We start from the raw sequence: 14,461 nt of genomic DNA, 5'->3' as shown, positions 1-14,461 counted from the left end.
CACAATAGACTGAAAAGATGTGCTAAGAAAAAGATATTAAAATCTGGAAAAAAGAAAGCAGCTCAGAAGAATGATAAGCAGTAAAGACTGCGAGCTAACAAATGCTTCCGTGTGGTGAATGAGATCTACCCACTGCAGCAAATCATCCCAGCACCAACAGCACACAGTACCTGCCAGAGAGAGTAAGTAAACTCGAAGGATGCCAGGAATGCATGCTGCTGGAATGGGTGTTTGGAACCCACGGTGTGGGTCCACAGGAAACCTAAAGGAAGAACAGAAGATAGTCGCACTGCGCACTATAGGCTGCCAGGTGCTTCCTACTCACCTCACTTGATCCCCATTGCCCATCTGAGAAAGTAGAAATGGAGAGGAAATGAGTGCCTGAAGACAGCTGGCAGCTGAAGGTGTGCAGCGAGAACACTGGTTCCCCAATCTTCCAGGGCTCTTCCAGTACCACCCCAAAGACAGTGCGGCACCGGTGCTGGTGGCTTGTAGACACCAGGTAGCCTACAGCCCTGAAGGTACCAAGTATGACTATTTAGCGTTCCAAAACTTGATAAAACATCCAATTCCTTTGCTTTAGTTCACAATTTAGTCCTTTTGTGATTCAGCCTGGTTAAATCAGATGTCGTTCTCATGGCATATGTAAAGACCAAGACAGGAGTCTACCATTCCTTCTTGGAGATTTCTGCAAGTCAGTTCACAGTGCATAGTAGAGAACACTGGTAAATTAGTTTTTGTGTATGCAAAGCCAAGATGTGAATGTGGGGAAAACACAAACTCCCTTAAACAGGGCAAAGTGCTGTTGTCCTCTTCCCAGTCAGACCACAAATCAGTTGACCCAACTTACCTGGGTCCCACAGTCTCACACACAGCACACTGGTGCAACCTCAGCAGCCCTATGAGGCCCTGCCTTTCCTGGCCTCACTGCCTATCACTAGCCTCTTCCTGCTGCTCACAAAGAACACAAGGTTGCAGCTACCCTAGGGGAGGGCACTTTCTAGTCCACGTTCCCAGCAAGCTCATCTCAATCCCTCACTTTCTGCAGGGGCCTGACCGCCCCACCTAAAACAACAAATAACAGCGTTTTTCCCTCTTCCATTCCCTTTCTTAATTTTCAACTTCCTTTATTCTGCTTCCTTTGTCCAACATGCCTAGTACTTGCTTACTGTCTGGTTCCTCCTTGTACAGCATATAACCTCTACAAGAGCAAAGACAGTGGACAGCTTGCTAAATTAAAGATGACCACATGGAAACCTCCACAACGTAAGCTTCCATGAAGAGACCTGTTAGGTATTTTGTTTTGTGAGGCGGAGTCTCACTATCACCCACGTTGGAGTGCAGTGGCATGATCTCAGCTCACTGCAACCTCCGCCTCCTGGATTCAAGCGACTCTCCTGCCTCAGCTTCCCGAGCAGCCCGGACTACAAGGGCCCGCTACCACGTCCGACTAATTTTTGTATTTCCAGTAGATCCAAGGATTCAACCATATCGGATGAACAGGCTGGACTCAAACTCCTGACCTTGTGATCCACTCGCCTCGGCCTCACAAAGCGATAGCGTTACAGACGTGAGCCACCGTGCCCGGCAGGGTTTTTAACTATAGAGCAAGTTGCTAGGCCAGGCACCGTGGCTCACGCCTGTAATCCCAAGACTTTGGGAGGCAGAGGCCGCTGAACAAACAATAGTTTGCACAACTCTTTCGCGTCTCTTATCATATCTGGTTCGTGAGTAACGGCGAGGTGGAGAAAGCCGAATGCCACCGAGCCACAAGGCTGGTTTGCGAGGGGCCTAGACACAAGCGCAAATCGCTCAAAGCCCAGCTCTTTACAAAACCGAGCAAGTAGGCTAGGGGTCCCATTCCATGGTCCCAGGGTAGCAGGCATCCGGGAAACAGCGGGAATTCCGCAAGAAGTGGGTGGAAGAGGTAGCGGGGAGAAGAGCAGGAGCCTGGAGAGGGAGGGGGCGCCCAGCAGGAGCGCGGGAAGCGCGGCCCAGGGGCAGCTGGCCGCACTGTGGGGACCAAGTCAGCGCTCCCGCGCTTCCCCGCGGCCGGCGCAGGTGGATGGTGTGGTGCGGCGTCCAGCACAGCCCAGCTGCCCGGAACCGGCGCACAGCGCCTGCCTGCTCGCCTGGCGGGCCGTGCCCGGGGCTCTCACGCTGGTCCTGGCCGTCCTGCCGCCTCCTGGGCCACCGCCTCGCCACAACAAGGACAGGGCACGGCTGCCGCCTGACGGCTGGCCGCCGCCCGCAGCCGGCACTACATCACCAGTCCCCGGCCTCGCGCGTCCCGAGCGCGCGCGTGCGCAGTGGAATACCGAGTCTAGGCCCCGGCGCCCGCTGGGAGGCCTCGCGCATGCGCGACAGGGCCGCGGCGCCGGCTGGGGCCCCCTCTCTTGTGTCCACGCTGTCCTCTGACCGTTGGAGCGTCTGATCGCGAGTCCCGCCTCGTCCTGCCCACACTTGCTCCTGGGATCCTCCGTCGAAAGCGGCTCCCGAAATCACAGCCGCGCGCCCAGCGCCCCCTAACTCAACCCCCCCACCCCGCTGCGCTGGAACACCGTCCCCTCAGCAGGTCTCCTTTGTCCTCTCGGTGGGTTGCTCTCCGGAGCCCCAGAGCCCGCGCCTCCCGTGTGTGCCTGCGGCCGCGCGGACCCGTCACTGGACTTCGAGCTACACACGGAGACCCGCGCGGGGCCTCAGGGTGCACAGGGAAGCGGCTGGGCCGGGGCACGCGGGTGCGCCTGACCCTGGCGGCCGGCTAGCGTCTCCGGGACATCGGCCCGACTCCGCAGCCCCATATTCCGTTGGCCGAGTTCTACAGGGGGACGTAGGGAACCGCAGCCTCCCTGCACCTGACGCCGCTGTGATTCTGACACTTTGGAGGCAGAAATGCCTTGGAAAGGCCCCTAGGCGCAGCCGTCATCCTGTCATCCCTGGTCCCGAAAGGCAACGGAAAGCGATTATCCTTGACATCAAACTGGAAGCCCTACGATTCCAGGTGGATAAGAAGCTCAGGTCTTGGAATCTCTACGGTGGCGACCATCCGAGATAGTAAAGGAAAAATCAAACCGAGTTCGCAAATAGCGGCTCCCTCGAGAGCCTCTCGGTTGACTCGCCATTGAAGTGCTGTGATGGAGAGCATGGAGCAGCTGCTGAGGGCTGAAAGACCAGAGCCAGCGATATGCCTTTGACTGTTGCCTTCATTGGGGGGACGACTAAGAGTTTGATGACTTGGCGGGGCGGGGTGGCTCACACCTGTAATCCCAGCACTTTGGGAGTCCAAGGTGGGCGGATCACGAGGTCAACAGATCAAGACCATCCTGGCCAACATGGTGAAACCCCATCTCTACTAAAAATACAAAAATTAGCTGGGCATGGTGGCGCGTGCCTGTAGTCCCAGCTACTCGAGAGGCTGAGGAAGGAGAACTGCTTGAACCCAAGAGGTGGAAGTTGCAGAGAGCCGAGATCCCACTGCTGCACTCCAGCTTGGCGCCTGGTGACAGAACAAGACTGTGTCTCAAAAAAAAAAAAAAAAAGTTTTATGACTTACAGCGTGCACATGGTAAGATCTCTCCAACGGAGAGGTTTCATGCACGTCAATGGTGACTGGTGAAATTCCAGCACTTCAAGATGAACAGCGCAGCTCCCAGCAACAGGGACAGGTACCCAGAAATGCTGAAAAGCATCATGGAAGAAGATGAGTACAACCCCCCACCCCCACCCCCAAGTCTTTAATGTGGATGAGACAGGACTTATTGGAAGAGAATGCCTGAAGGAATGTTTATTTCTGAGGAAACCAATGCTGAGCCGCGATTCAAGTCATCCAAAGATCGCTTGTTGCTGCTGCTTGGTGGTAATGCCGCAGGGGATTTTAAGTTGAGGCCCTTACTGCCAGAAATCCCCAGGGCTCGGAAGGGGTACTCCAAGCCCAATTTACCTGTGATTTTGCGCTCCAATGGGAAGGCTTCGGTGACCAGAGCATCTTTCGTGAATGGTTCACTTACTTTCCTTGCCCTGCCATTGAAAAATACTGTGCCCAAAATGATCTCACAACAAAGCATTGCTCATACTAAACAATGCACCATGTCACCCTGTAAATTTGAGTGATCTTTCTGGTAATGTAAGAGTAGAACACATTCATGACAGTGCAACTGACTCGATCCAGCACATGGGTCAAGGTGTAGCCTCTACCTTCAAAGCTCATTACCTGAGAGGGACTTCTGAGCACTTCCTAGAAGCAACAGATGATGAGGATACAGCTATGATCAGGGAATTTTGGAAAAATTACAACCTCATGGATGCTGTGGACAACATTGCCATGGCTTGGGAGTATCTCAAACCAGCAATAATGAACAGTGTGTGGAAGATTTGGCCTGAGTGTGTTCAGGCCCACAATTTTTCCCAGGCAGACAACATTGCACAGCTTCAAAAACACACTGTGACCCTTGCCAGAAACCTGGCCTTTTAGGAGGTTGCAGAGGCTGCTGTGGGCCAGCTGCTGCAGTCCCATGAAGAGCTCTCAAATGAGGAACTGATGCAGCTGGAACAGGAGCAGGGAGTGGCGAAGAGGAGGGTGAAGAAGCTCCCTGCCACAGCAGCAGCTAACCACAGTGGGACTGTGGGCAGCCCTCAAACACTTTGAGGCTGGCTTGCAGGTCCTCACTAGTCAGAGCCCTGATGATGAGTGGGAACTGAGAGTTTCAAGAGCAATCAATAATGCAACGAGGAGCAATACAGTGAAAAAAAGCACCACTCAAAACAACTCTCTCAGTCATTTTTCAGTGTGTGTAACCAAAGCTTAATCAGAATAAAGCAGAAGCCCCAAGATGGCCTCAGCAGTAGAGGCAGAGAGGCGGATACTTTGCAGTGTTTGACATCCTTGGAAATGTTGCTATTTTCATTTTGATACTTGAGAGTATCAATTTTGTCAGTAACACTTTATTTAAATAAACGCTTTAAGGAGCTCAGTTTTTTGTAGGAATAGTTAGGAAAACATTTTTTTTTTTTTTCTTTGAGACAGGGTCTTGCTCCAACACCCAGGCAAGAGTGCAGTGGTGGGATCTTGGCTCACTGTAGCCTCGACCTCCGAAGCTCAAACAATCCTCCCACCTCAGCCTCTGCAGTGCTGGGCCTACAGGCACATCCCACCATGTCCAGCTAATTATTTTTATTTTTGTAGAGAAGGGGTCTTTATGTTGCCCAGGCTGGTCTAGAACTCCTGGACTCAAGTGATCCTCTAGCCTGGGTCTCCCAAAATGCAGGGATTACAAGTGTTAACCACCATGACCAGAAAAAAAAAAAAATGTATTTTTAAAAAGCAAATTGCAAAGGGAAGACTAGCCCTTCCAGACATTAAAACCTAGATGAAATAAAAGAAATATTGATCAAGGGACCACATAAAAATGTAAGCAAAATTAAACTTTTCCACAGAAAAGAAAATACCACAAACAAGGTCAAATGGCAGTTCTCAAACTGAAAGAAAATGTTTATACTGCATCTTACAAATAACAGGCTAATATCCCCAACATGTGAAAAACTCAAAAGATTCAGAATACCAAGAATCCAATAGAAAAATGGGCAAAAGCTGTAATTCATGAATAAATTAGATCTTGAAACTCACTCAAGGGCCACCCCATGCACCTGCTCACCCCTGAAAACCTAATGTGTGAAAGATGCTTTTCAAAAGACAACTTCCTTCTTTAGAAACCCACTTGCTTTTTCTGCTATGTCATTTTGGTTACTTCTCGAGCTTCCTCTTGGAGGAAGGCCAGGGCAATGACATTTGCTGTTATGAAGGAGAGTAAGTAGCCTCAAGCTTAACTGCCAAGCCCAGGCAGGTGCCAACACCCCAGCTGCTTTCTCCACATAGCAGCCAGGGGGCTCCTCAGGGCCCAGCAAGACCCCAGACCAGACTCAGAACACTCTGATGCTCCCGGGGAAGACGAGATTGGGTCTCGAAGCTGAGGAGCCTGGGCTGACCCTGCCCTCGGTAGCCTCCTCCTCCTCCTCCAGGCTGCTGGGCTCTGAGGCCCAGGCAAAGAGTAGGGGGCACCCTCCTCTCTCCCAGTCTGTGGCCCCAAAGCAAGTGCTCGAAACGTGTTAGTAAATAAAACAAGCTGAGCACAGTGAGTCACACCTGTAATCCCAGCAGTTTGGGAGGCTGTAGTGGGAGGATTGCTTGAGCTCAGGAGCTTGAGAGCAGCCTGGGCAACAAAGCGAGACCCCATGTCTGTACAAAAAGTTTAAAAATTATCTCAGCATTGTAGTGCACACCTGCAGTCTCAGCTAATCAGGAAGCTGAGGTGAGCGCATTGCCTGAGCCCGGGAGGCCGAGGCTGCAGTGAGCCACGATTGCACCACTGCACTCCAGAGCCGGGCCACAGAGTAATACCCTATCTCAAAAAAAGAAAGAAAAAAAGATACTCAACTTGATTGAATTAAAGGAAAAGAAAAATAAATAAACAAACAAAGATACGAAACACATATATGAAGTCCCTCTACATGGGCAAAGCTTAAAGGCCACACACAAAATGAACAGTGAATTAGAATGGGGAGGTTCTGACCAAATCTTTTCAGAGTTACATTTTAATGTTATTATGTTTCTCTCACAAGTTGGAGACAGTTTGCAAAAAAGGTTTTCAAAACATTTTTTAAAAATCTTTATGGCTGCCAGGTGCGGTGGCTCACACCTATAATCCTAGCACTTTGGGAGGCTGAGGTGGGTGGATCATCCACCTGAGGTCAGGAGTTCAAGACCAGCCTGGCCATCATGGTGAAACCCCATCTTTGCAAAAAAAAAAAAAAAAAAAAAAAGAAAGAAAAGAAAAAAGAAAAAAGAAATCCTTACAGGCTCCCATTTTCTTCTTCAAAGCAAGGCTTCCAAGGAAGGAAACACAGAGAAAGCAAAGGGCCCCGTGACGCCGACCGATCAGGAGGAGGCAGACGGGCTTCTCCCTTACCTCCTGCACACCTTTCCCTCAGCACCGGGATCTGCAGAGGACCCCAGGGGGAATCAACTCTCATATTTGCTTTGTGAAGACAAGGAGCTTGGGGGAGAGGAGCAGCCCCAGGTTCAGGAACTGCAATCCAGGCTCTCCACCTGCCTCACACAGGCTCCGAGGGTGGGCATCTGCGGTGTCACACAGGCCTCAGATTATAAGCTGGGAGCCCGGGTTGAGGTGGGGGATGCACCCCACCTCACAGGATGCTGCCCTGCCACCTGGGAGCAAGTGACAAGGAAATTGCTGGACCTTCCTGAGGGCTCACTCAGACCCTCTCCCTTCCCACATCCGAAACCTACCACAGGGCGGGAGAAGTGGTCCTCAGAGAGGCTGAGATCCATCATGCGCTCAGCGCAGCTGAACTCTGGCTCTGCAGGGGGCAGCTCCTTCAGGGCCTCTTGGGGAAGACAGGGACAGGTGTGGAGGGTCAGCTGCTCCCTCCTGTCTCCCATCCCCAAAGGAGGAGCTGGAATGGCAGGAGTGGAAAAGGGATTCAGGAAGCTGCACAGGGAGCAGGCACTGGGGGAGCTGGGTACCCCTCAGACCTGCACATCTGCTTCTCATGCAGACAGGAAAGAGCCATTCGAGAAGAGAAGGTGGAATGATACTTGATGCTAAAAGGGCCTCAAGATGGCATTACAGAAACATCCCCATTCCCAAGGTGGACACCTCATGCATGAACATGGGGATGACAGAAAACCCACGTCTGGCTACACGGCAAAATCCACTAACACCAGGGCCCACGCCAGCCCGTCCCTGTGGTTGCCCCACCCCAGCACTCCCTGATGACCTCATCAGCATTTTCTGGGGCTGACACCATCCTGATGCCAAGAGCATAATCAGTCGGCTAACGTCTCCCTCAGTGCTGAGCTCACTCAGCCAGCATTCCCTGAGCACCTACTGTGTGCAGGGCCCAAGGATACAGCAGTGATGAGTCAGGCACAAATCCTGCTATCAGGAGTGCAAATTCTAGTGGGCATACAGAAACAAACCACAGAACCACAGAACACGTGGGAACAAGAAAACAGCCAGCAGGTGACGGCTCCGTGGGAAAGGCAGGACCACACAGGAGGCGGCAGGAAGAACAGGGGTCCATGTAAGTGGTGAGAGACCTTCCAGTCTCCTACCCCAACTCCCACCAGCACCCACCTTCAGGTGTGGCATCCGGGGCCTCCTCTCCAGGGTGCTGCTCATGCTGTCTCAGTCCCGACTGCTTGTTGAAGGGGTTGAGGTGGGCCTGCCAGAAGAGGGCCAGCTTCTCATCACATTCCATAGCATTCCACCTGAGGGCCAGGCAGGGCCAGGATGAGTCCCAGGTACCAGGCTCACCACAGACCACCTCCTCTCCCCAGGCACAGTGGAGTTTCTGGGGTGAGGTGAGCCGCTTTCACTTCCATGAAGCGGGTGGTCCTCAAACCACATAACCTCCATCTCAGCCTCTTCCTGAAACACCTCTAGTGCCCTGCCCAGGCCTCCATTGGCAGTGTCGCCTTAGGAAGAGCTCACGGTGACAATAAAAACTCCATGATAGGAGAGAGGCACGTGGCCCACCTGAGGGGCCCAGCTCCTGCCCCCAGCACAGCGTCCTCCGGCCCCAGACACTGAAGAGTCCCAGCCCTAGAGCTACTATGGGATCCTCTCCGGCCTCAGCCCCACTCACTCAGCCCCAGCCCAGCTTGCTGTCCACCTGCTCCCGTGAGACAGACCTCTCAGAAATGGTTGCTCCTTCCTTGGCCCCAACCGAAATTCCCGCTTTCCTGTCACAGCACCCCAAAATCACAGCCCCTGTCTCAGGACCCAGGGTTGGACACTTGGGGACAGTGCCAGGCCCATTCCTGCTCGGCCACATATGGGTGAGCAGCACTCACCTTCCCCATGCCCAGGAAGGGAATCTTGGGAGAAGCCCCACACATGTATCCAGGTTCTCTGGCCTGGTTCTGATTCTGGATGTGTGACACAACCCGAGCCAGGCCGCTGGCTCTGCGCCTCCAGAGCCCCAGGAAACAATCAGGAAGGGCCTAGCTCTCCATGGGGCTAAAGTTGAGCATCAGGAACGGCTCCTTCCCAGCCCTCAGGCTCAGAAAAACTGCAGAGCACACAGGACCAATGGCTCCTGGCAGCGACGAAGGCACTTTGGTTGGGTCGGAGGAGAGGCGGTTTGCATGCCACCCTCCCAGTCAGCTTCCTGGGCCACATTCCTTAGCCTCTCTGCCTCCATTTTCCCATCCGTAATGGGCCATGGTGAGGGTGAAATGAGCTGCAGAGACTGCACAAAACAAGCTCACAGTAAGGGTTGCTGATGTTACAGGAAGTCTTTGGTAAGGGCATCAGTACTGGCTACACTTTCACTGTACTTGCTACAGTCTGAAATAAATCACAATTATAAAAAACAATCTGATGGTTTATTCTCTGTCCCTTCTCCCAAAAGAAAGAGAGCTGAGCCCAGAGGAGACAGCCCTGCTTAGGGTCATGTTGTGGCCTCGGGGAGCTGGGATTTGAACAAATTGCCTCACTGGCTGTGGGACATGGAGGCTACCCCAACCCCACATGCCTACGCTGCCACTGAGCAAGACTCCACCCTACCTATGGGACCAGTCCTGCCTGCTGTACCTGTGGGGCAGGAGTGTGTGTGGGGCACCTGCACTCCAACCTGGAAGGACCCAGCCCCCACTGACAGATTGACCCCGGACCAAAACAGGGAGGTGCTGGGAAGACAGAGGGGGCGTGACCCCAGTCCCACCTCTTTCTCTTATTACCTGAGGACTCTGTGTGAGTCACAGAGTCAGAGGTGGCCACCCCATGCCAGCACCTCCCCAGTTTCCCAGGGAGCACCCAGGACACAGGAGGAGTCAGGCCATCTGACATCACGCCTCCTCCTTCCTGAATGGGGTGCCTAATTTTTGTTTGTCACATAATTTCCCAGCCTCCCCTGCAGATAGACCTGGTAATGTGACTGTGTTTTGAGCCCCTGGGCTTGAGAAGATCAGGTAGCTCTGAGCAGCTCTGAGCTCCTGGCTTCACTGACGAACACAAGTCCTCAGCCCTTCCACCCGCCCCAGGAAGTAGGTGTTCTCTTAATTTATAGGCAAAAAAATGGAGAAGCAGAGTCTGAATCAGGGCTATCTGAAATAACAGTAATGGGTCAGGCGTGGTAGCTCACACCTATAATCCCAGCACTTTGGAAGGCCAAAGCAGAAGGACCACATTAGGCCAGGCTCAATGCAGTAAGAACCCATCTCTATTGAATGTAACATACATATATGTATGTGTGTGTGTGTGCCTGTGTATGTGTGTGTATGTGTGTATGTATATGTATATATGTGTGTGTATATATGTATGTATGTGTATAGGTGTGTGCAAATATATGAGAAAAAAGAAAAGAAAGACTTCTGAGACTTCTCTTTTCTTTTTTTTTTTTTTTTTGAGACAGAGTCTCACTCTGTTACCCCAGGGAGGAGTGCAGTGGTGTGATCTCGGCTCACTGCAACCTCCACTTCCCAAGTTCAAGCAATTCTCTGCCTCAACCTCCCAAGTAGCTGGGATTATAGGCACCCGCCACCATGCCCAGCTAATTTTTGTATTTTTAGTAGAGACGGGGTTTCACCATCTTGGCCAGGCTGGTCTCCAACTCCTGACCTCGCGATCCACCTGCCTCAGGCTCCCAAGGTGCTGGGATTACAGGCATGACACACTGCCCGGCCAAGACTTGTCATTAAAGGTCGAGGCTGCCCCTCTCCAGCCATTCGCACATGTTGCTATGTGGGATACAGAGGTAAAGCCTGGGGCTGGAGCAGCCACATTGGGCTGTGACATAAAAGCCAGCCATGAGGATGGCAGTGACAGGACTGCAGGGGCGTCACCTGAGCCCTGAGGCTCACAGCCAGGCTTCACTCAAGTGAGAGAAATATCGTATTCCCACCCCTGTTATTGGGCAGGAGGTTTCTGTCTCTTAGAGCCAAAATAGATTCTGACTGAAAGGCCAGAGCAGTGGCTCACACCTGTAATCCCAGCACCTTGGGAGGCCTAGAAGGCGGATCACCTGAGGTGAAGAGTTCGAGACCAGCCTGGGCAATGTGGGGAAACCCTGCCTCTACCAAATATACAAAAAGTAGCCAGGCATGGTGGTGGGCACCTGTAATCCCAGCTACTTGGGTGGCTGAGGCAGGAGAATCACCTGAACCCAGGAGGTGGAGGCTGCAGTGGGCCAAGATTGAGCCACTGCCCTCCAGCTTGGGTGACAGAGTGATACTCCATCTCAAAAACAAAAACAAAAGGCCAGGGACAGTGGCTCACGCCTGTAATCCCAGCACTTTGGGAGGTCGAGGCGGGCAGATCATGAGGTCAGGATTTTGAGACCAGCCTGACCAATATGGTGAAACCCCACCGCTACTAAAAATACAAAAATCAGCCAGGTGTGGTGGTGTACACCTGTAACCCCAGCTACTCAGGAGGCTGAGGAGGGAGAATCACTTGAACCCTGGAGGTGGGGGCAGAGGCTGCAGTGAGCCAAGATGGCACCACTACACTCCAGCCTGGGCCACACAGCAAGACTTCAACTCAAAAAAAAGAGAAAGATTCTGACTGATGATGCCAATTGTTTATGGGAATAAGACAGACACGCCCAACCCGAATCCCAGCTCTTCCAGTTCCCAGCCCTGTGACCTTGGGTAAACAGATAAAGCTTTCTCTGCTTCCATTCTCTCTGTCTCAAATGCCGATGACAATAGTACTGTACAGGGTTATTGTAAAGCTTAAAACAGTTAATACTAAGTTCAGAGAGCACTGCACAATAAATACTGCTCAAAACTTATCATTATTACTTTGTTTTGGTTTTGTTTTTGGAGACGGTGTTGTTCTGTGAGGCAAGCTGGAGTGCAGTGGTTACATCACAGCTAACGCAGCCCAAACTCCTGGGCTCAAGGGGTCCTTCCGTATCAGCCTCCCAAGTAGCTGGGACTCTAGGTGCATGCCGCCACATCCAGTGAATTTTTAAAAACTTTTTGTAGAGACAGAGTCACCATCTGATGCCTCGGCTGGTCTCAAAATCCTGGCTTCAAGCAATCCTCCTGCCCCTGCCTCCCAAACTGCTGGCATTACAGATGTGAACTACCATACCTGGCCTATTACTATTATTTTTAAGAATCATGGCCGGGAGTGGTGGTTCACGCCTATAATCCCAGCACTTTGGGAGGCTGAAGCAGGTGGATCATTTAAGGTCAAAAGTGCAAAACCAGCCTGACCAACATGGCAAAACCCCTTCTCTACTAAAAATACAAAAATATTAGCTGGGAATGGTGATGCACGTCTGTAATCCCAGCTACTCAGGAAGCTGAGGCAGGAGAATGGCTTGAACCTGGGAGGTGGAGGTTGCGGTGAGCAGAAATTATGCCGCTGCACTCCAGCCTGGGCAATACAGAAAAACTCAGTCTCAAAAAAAGAAAAGAATCAGCCCTGATTTAGACTCTGGTTCTCCATTTTCTTGCCTGTAAACCAGGGAGAACGTGTACTTCCTGGGGTGGATGGAGGGCTAAGGGCTTGCTACGTCAATGAAGCCAGGAGCCCAGAGCTGCTCAGAACAGACTGCACTGTCACACACACCGTGACCAGTGCAAGAGAAAGCGTGGAGAAGCTAAGCCCGACAGCCCCTGGAGACCTCCTTGTGTTTAAAGCGCGGCCGGAGGAGCTGAAGGCAGGTGCCCTGGCAGCGACACCGCTGCTCTGCCCAGCGCTGTCCTCTGGGCTGTGAAAAAAGTGTCTTTTATTTGCCTACTGAAAGTCCGTGCCAGACTCAGGCCTGGTGCACAGCAAGGGAGAAACGAGGGGAGGACTCAGGCCTCACACACACCACGGCCTGGGGATGCCTCGGCAGAAGACCAGCCTCCCCTCCCAGCAGGCTCACCCCACCAGTGCTTCACCCAGATGTCGGCGGGAAAAGAAAACAGAGGAAGCAGGCGGGACTGGGGCGCGGAGGGGGCCCGGGACACTCGGGGTGCATGGGGCTGGCCCTGCCGTCGCCGGGACGCGGCATCACCCCTGCAGCTGCACCCCGAGAGCCTGGGAACGCCCGCGCGTGTGGGGTGAACGGCGCCCGGGCGGCTCCCCCGGAAGCCCGGCCTTGGGTCCCACCTGCTGCCGGGAGCAGCCGCCTGAGGGCCTCGCCTCGGGGGGCGGGTCTACCCCACCCACGCATTCCACAGCCGGGAAACTGAGGGCCAGAGCAGCCGGGAGGTGGCACCGACGCGCGGGGGTCCTGGGCCGCCCGGAAAGCCCGCGCACGGCGAGTGTGGACCCGCGTGTGGACCCCGGAGCAGCCGCAGGGCCCGGGTGGGGCGGCCGAGGTCTCCAGGCCCCGCGTCCCTCGCGCCCCGCGTGGCTCACCTGACCGCCGCCGCCACCGCCGCCGCGGGTCCGCCCGCCCTCCAGTTCCCAGCCTCGCCTGCCCGCCCGGCTGAGCCGTCCACACTTGCACGCGCTGCTGCCGCCTCCAGCGCGGAGGCTCATGGCACGCGGGTGCCGGGTCTGCCCCAAGGAGTCCCCACCCGGACTGCCGGGCTGCCCAAGCACAGAAGGCCTGGCTGGAATCCGAGCGTCAGCACGCTTTCGTTTATTTTCGTTGTTCTCTCTGAGACGGAGCCTTGTTCTGTGGCCCAGGCTGGAGCGCAGCGGCGCGATCTCTGCCTCCCGGGTTGGAGCGCCTATCCTGCCTCAGCCTTCCGAGCAACCGGGACTACAGGCGCCCCACGCCCGACTAAGTTCTGTGGTCTCCGTAGAGACCGGGTTTCACCATGTTGGCCAGGCTGGTCTCCATCTCTTAACCTCGTGATCCACCCGCCGCGGGCTCCCACAGTGCTGGGATTACAGACGGGAGCCACATCGCCGGCCACACGCGCTTTTTAAAAAATGGGTGGCCTTTAGTTTCTCTTTGTAAACCCCAGTGGTTGAGAAGAAAAAAGGAACCGAGAGCCGCACCCGCAGGCCCCGCGGGGACCTCACGGCTGGTGACGGAGGGACTCCGGCCCCTCCACCCTCTCCACAGCAGAGGACGTGCGCCGGGGCTCAGGATCTGCTCCACGGGTGCACAGCTGGCTCTGCGGGCCTGCCATGACTCCTGCTTTCCCACTGCTTCTGCAGGAGCAGGGCTGCTGCTCCCCGCCCCCAGAGCCCTACTCCTACCTTCTCAGGTGGAAGACCCTTCACCCGCCATCCCTTTGCCCACAGGTAGGGGCTGAGGACAGATGAAGGCCAGCATACGGGTTTGGTGTCCTTGCCCTGAGCTTCTGGACTCAGTTTCCCCTCTCTGGAGAAAGGTGTGGCTTTTGCTGCCTCTGGCTTGACCTGCCTTGGTGATGACAGTGCCAGTATCTGTGGCCTCCCACGTGGGAAACACAGGCCATCTCATTTAACCCTGTAGAAGCCTGGGGCCAGCAGTCACCTACGGGATGGCCGACTCCATCAGC

The 14,461-nt window shown here is 53.9% G+C and overlaps 1 protein-coding gene and 1 pseudogene across 1 annotated transcript in view; one reads left to right on the top strand and one right to left on the bottom strand.

The window, feature by feature from the left end:
• Positions 1-1,194, bottom strand: part of LOC141582963 (mitochondrial inner membrane m-AAA protease component AFG3L1-like) — a 30,131-nt pseudogene extending 28,937 nt beyond the window's left edge.
• Positions 1,195-12,923: 11,729 nt separating this feature from the next.
• Positions 12,924-14,461, top strand: part of LOC141582962 (mitochondrial inner membrane m-AAA protease component AFG3L1-like) — a 29,967-nt gene continuing 28,429 nt past the window's right edge. The window contains 3 exon segments of the mRNA XM_074392407.1: positions 12,924-13,081; positions 13,202-13,592; positions 14,136-14,222. Coding sequence (XP_074248508.1) covers positions 12,924-13,081; positions 13,202-13,592; positions 14,136-14,222 — 636 coding nt within the window.

Source organism: Saimiri boliviensis, chromosome Y, assembly GCF_048565385.1.
Source record: "Saimiri boliviensis isolate mSaiBol1 chromosome Y, mSaiBol1.pri, whole genome shotgun sequence".
Lineage (NCBI taxonomy): Eukaryota > Metazoa > Chordata > Mammalia > Primates > Cebidae > Saimiri > Saimiri boliviensis.
Note: the sequence above shows the minus strand (reverse complement) of the source record. Positions and strands in the feature narration are given on the sequence as shown.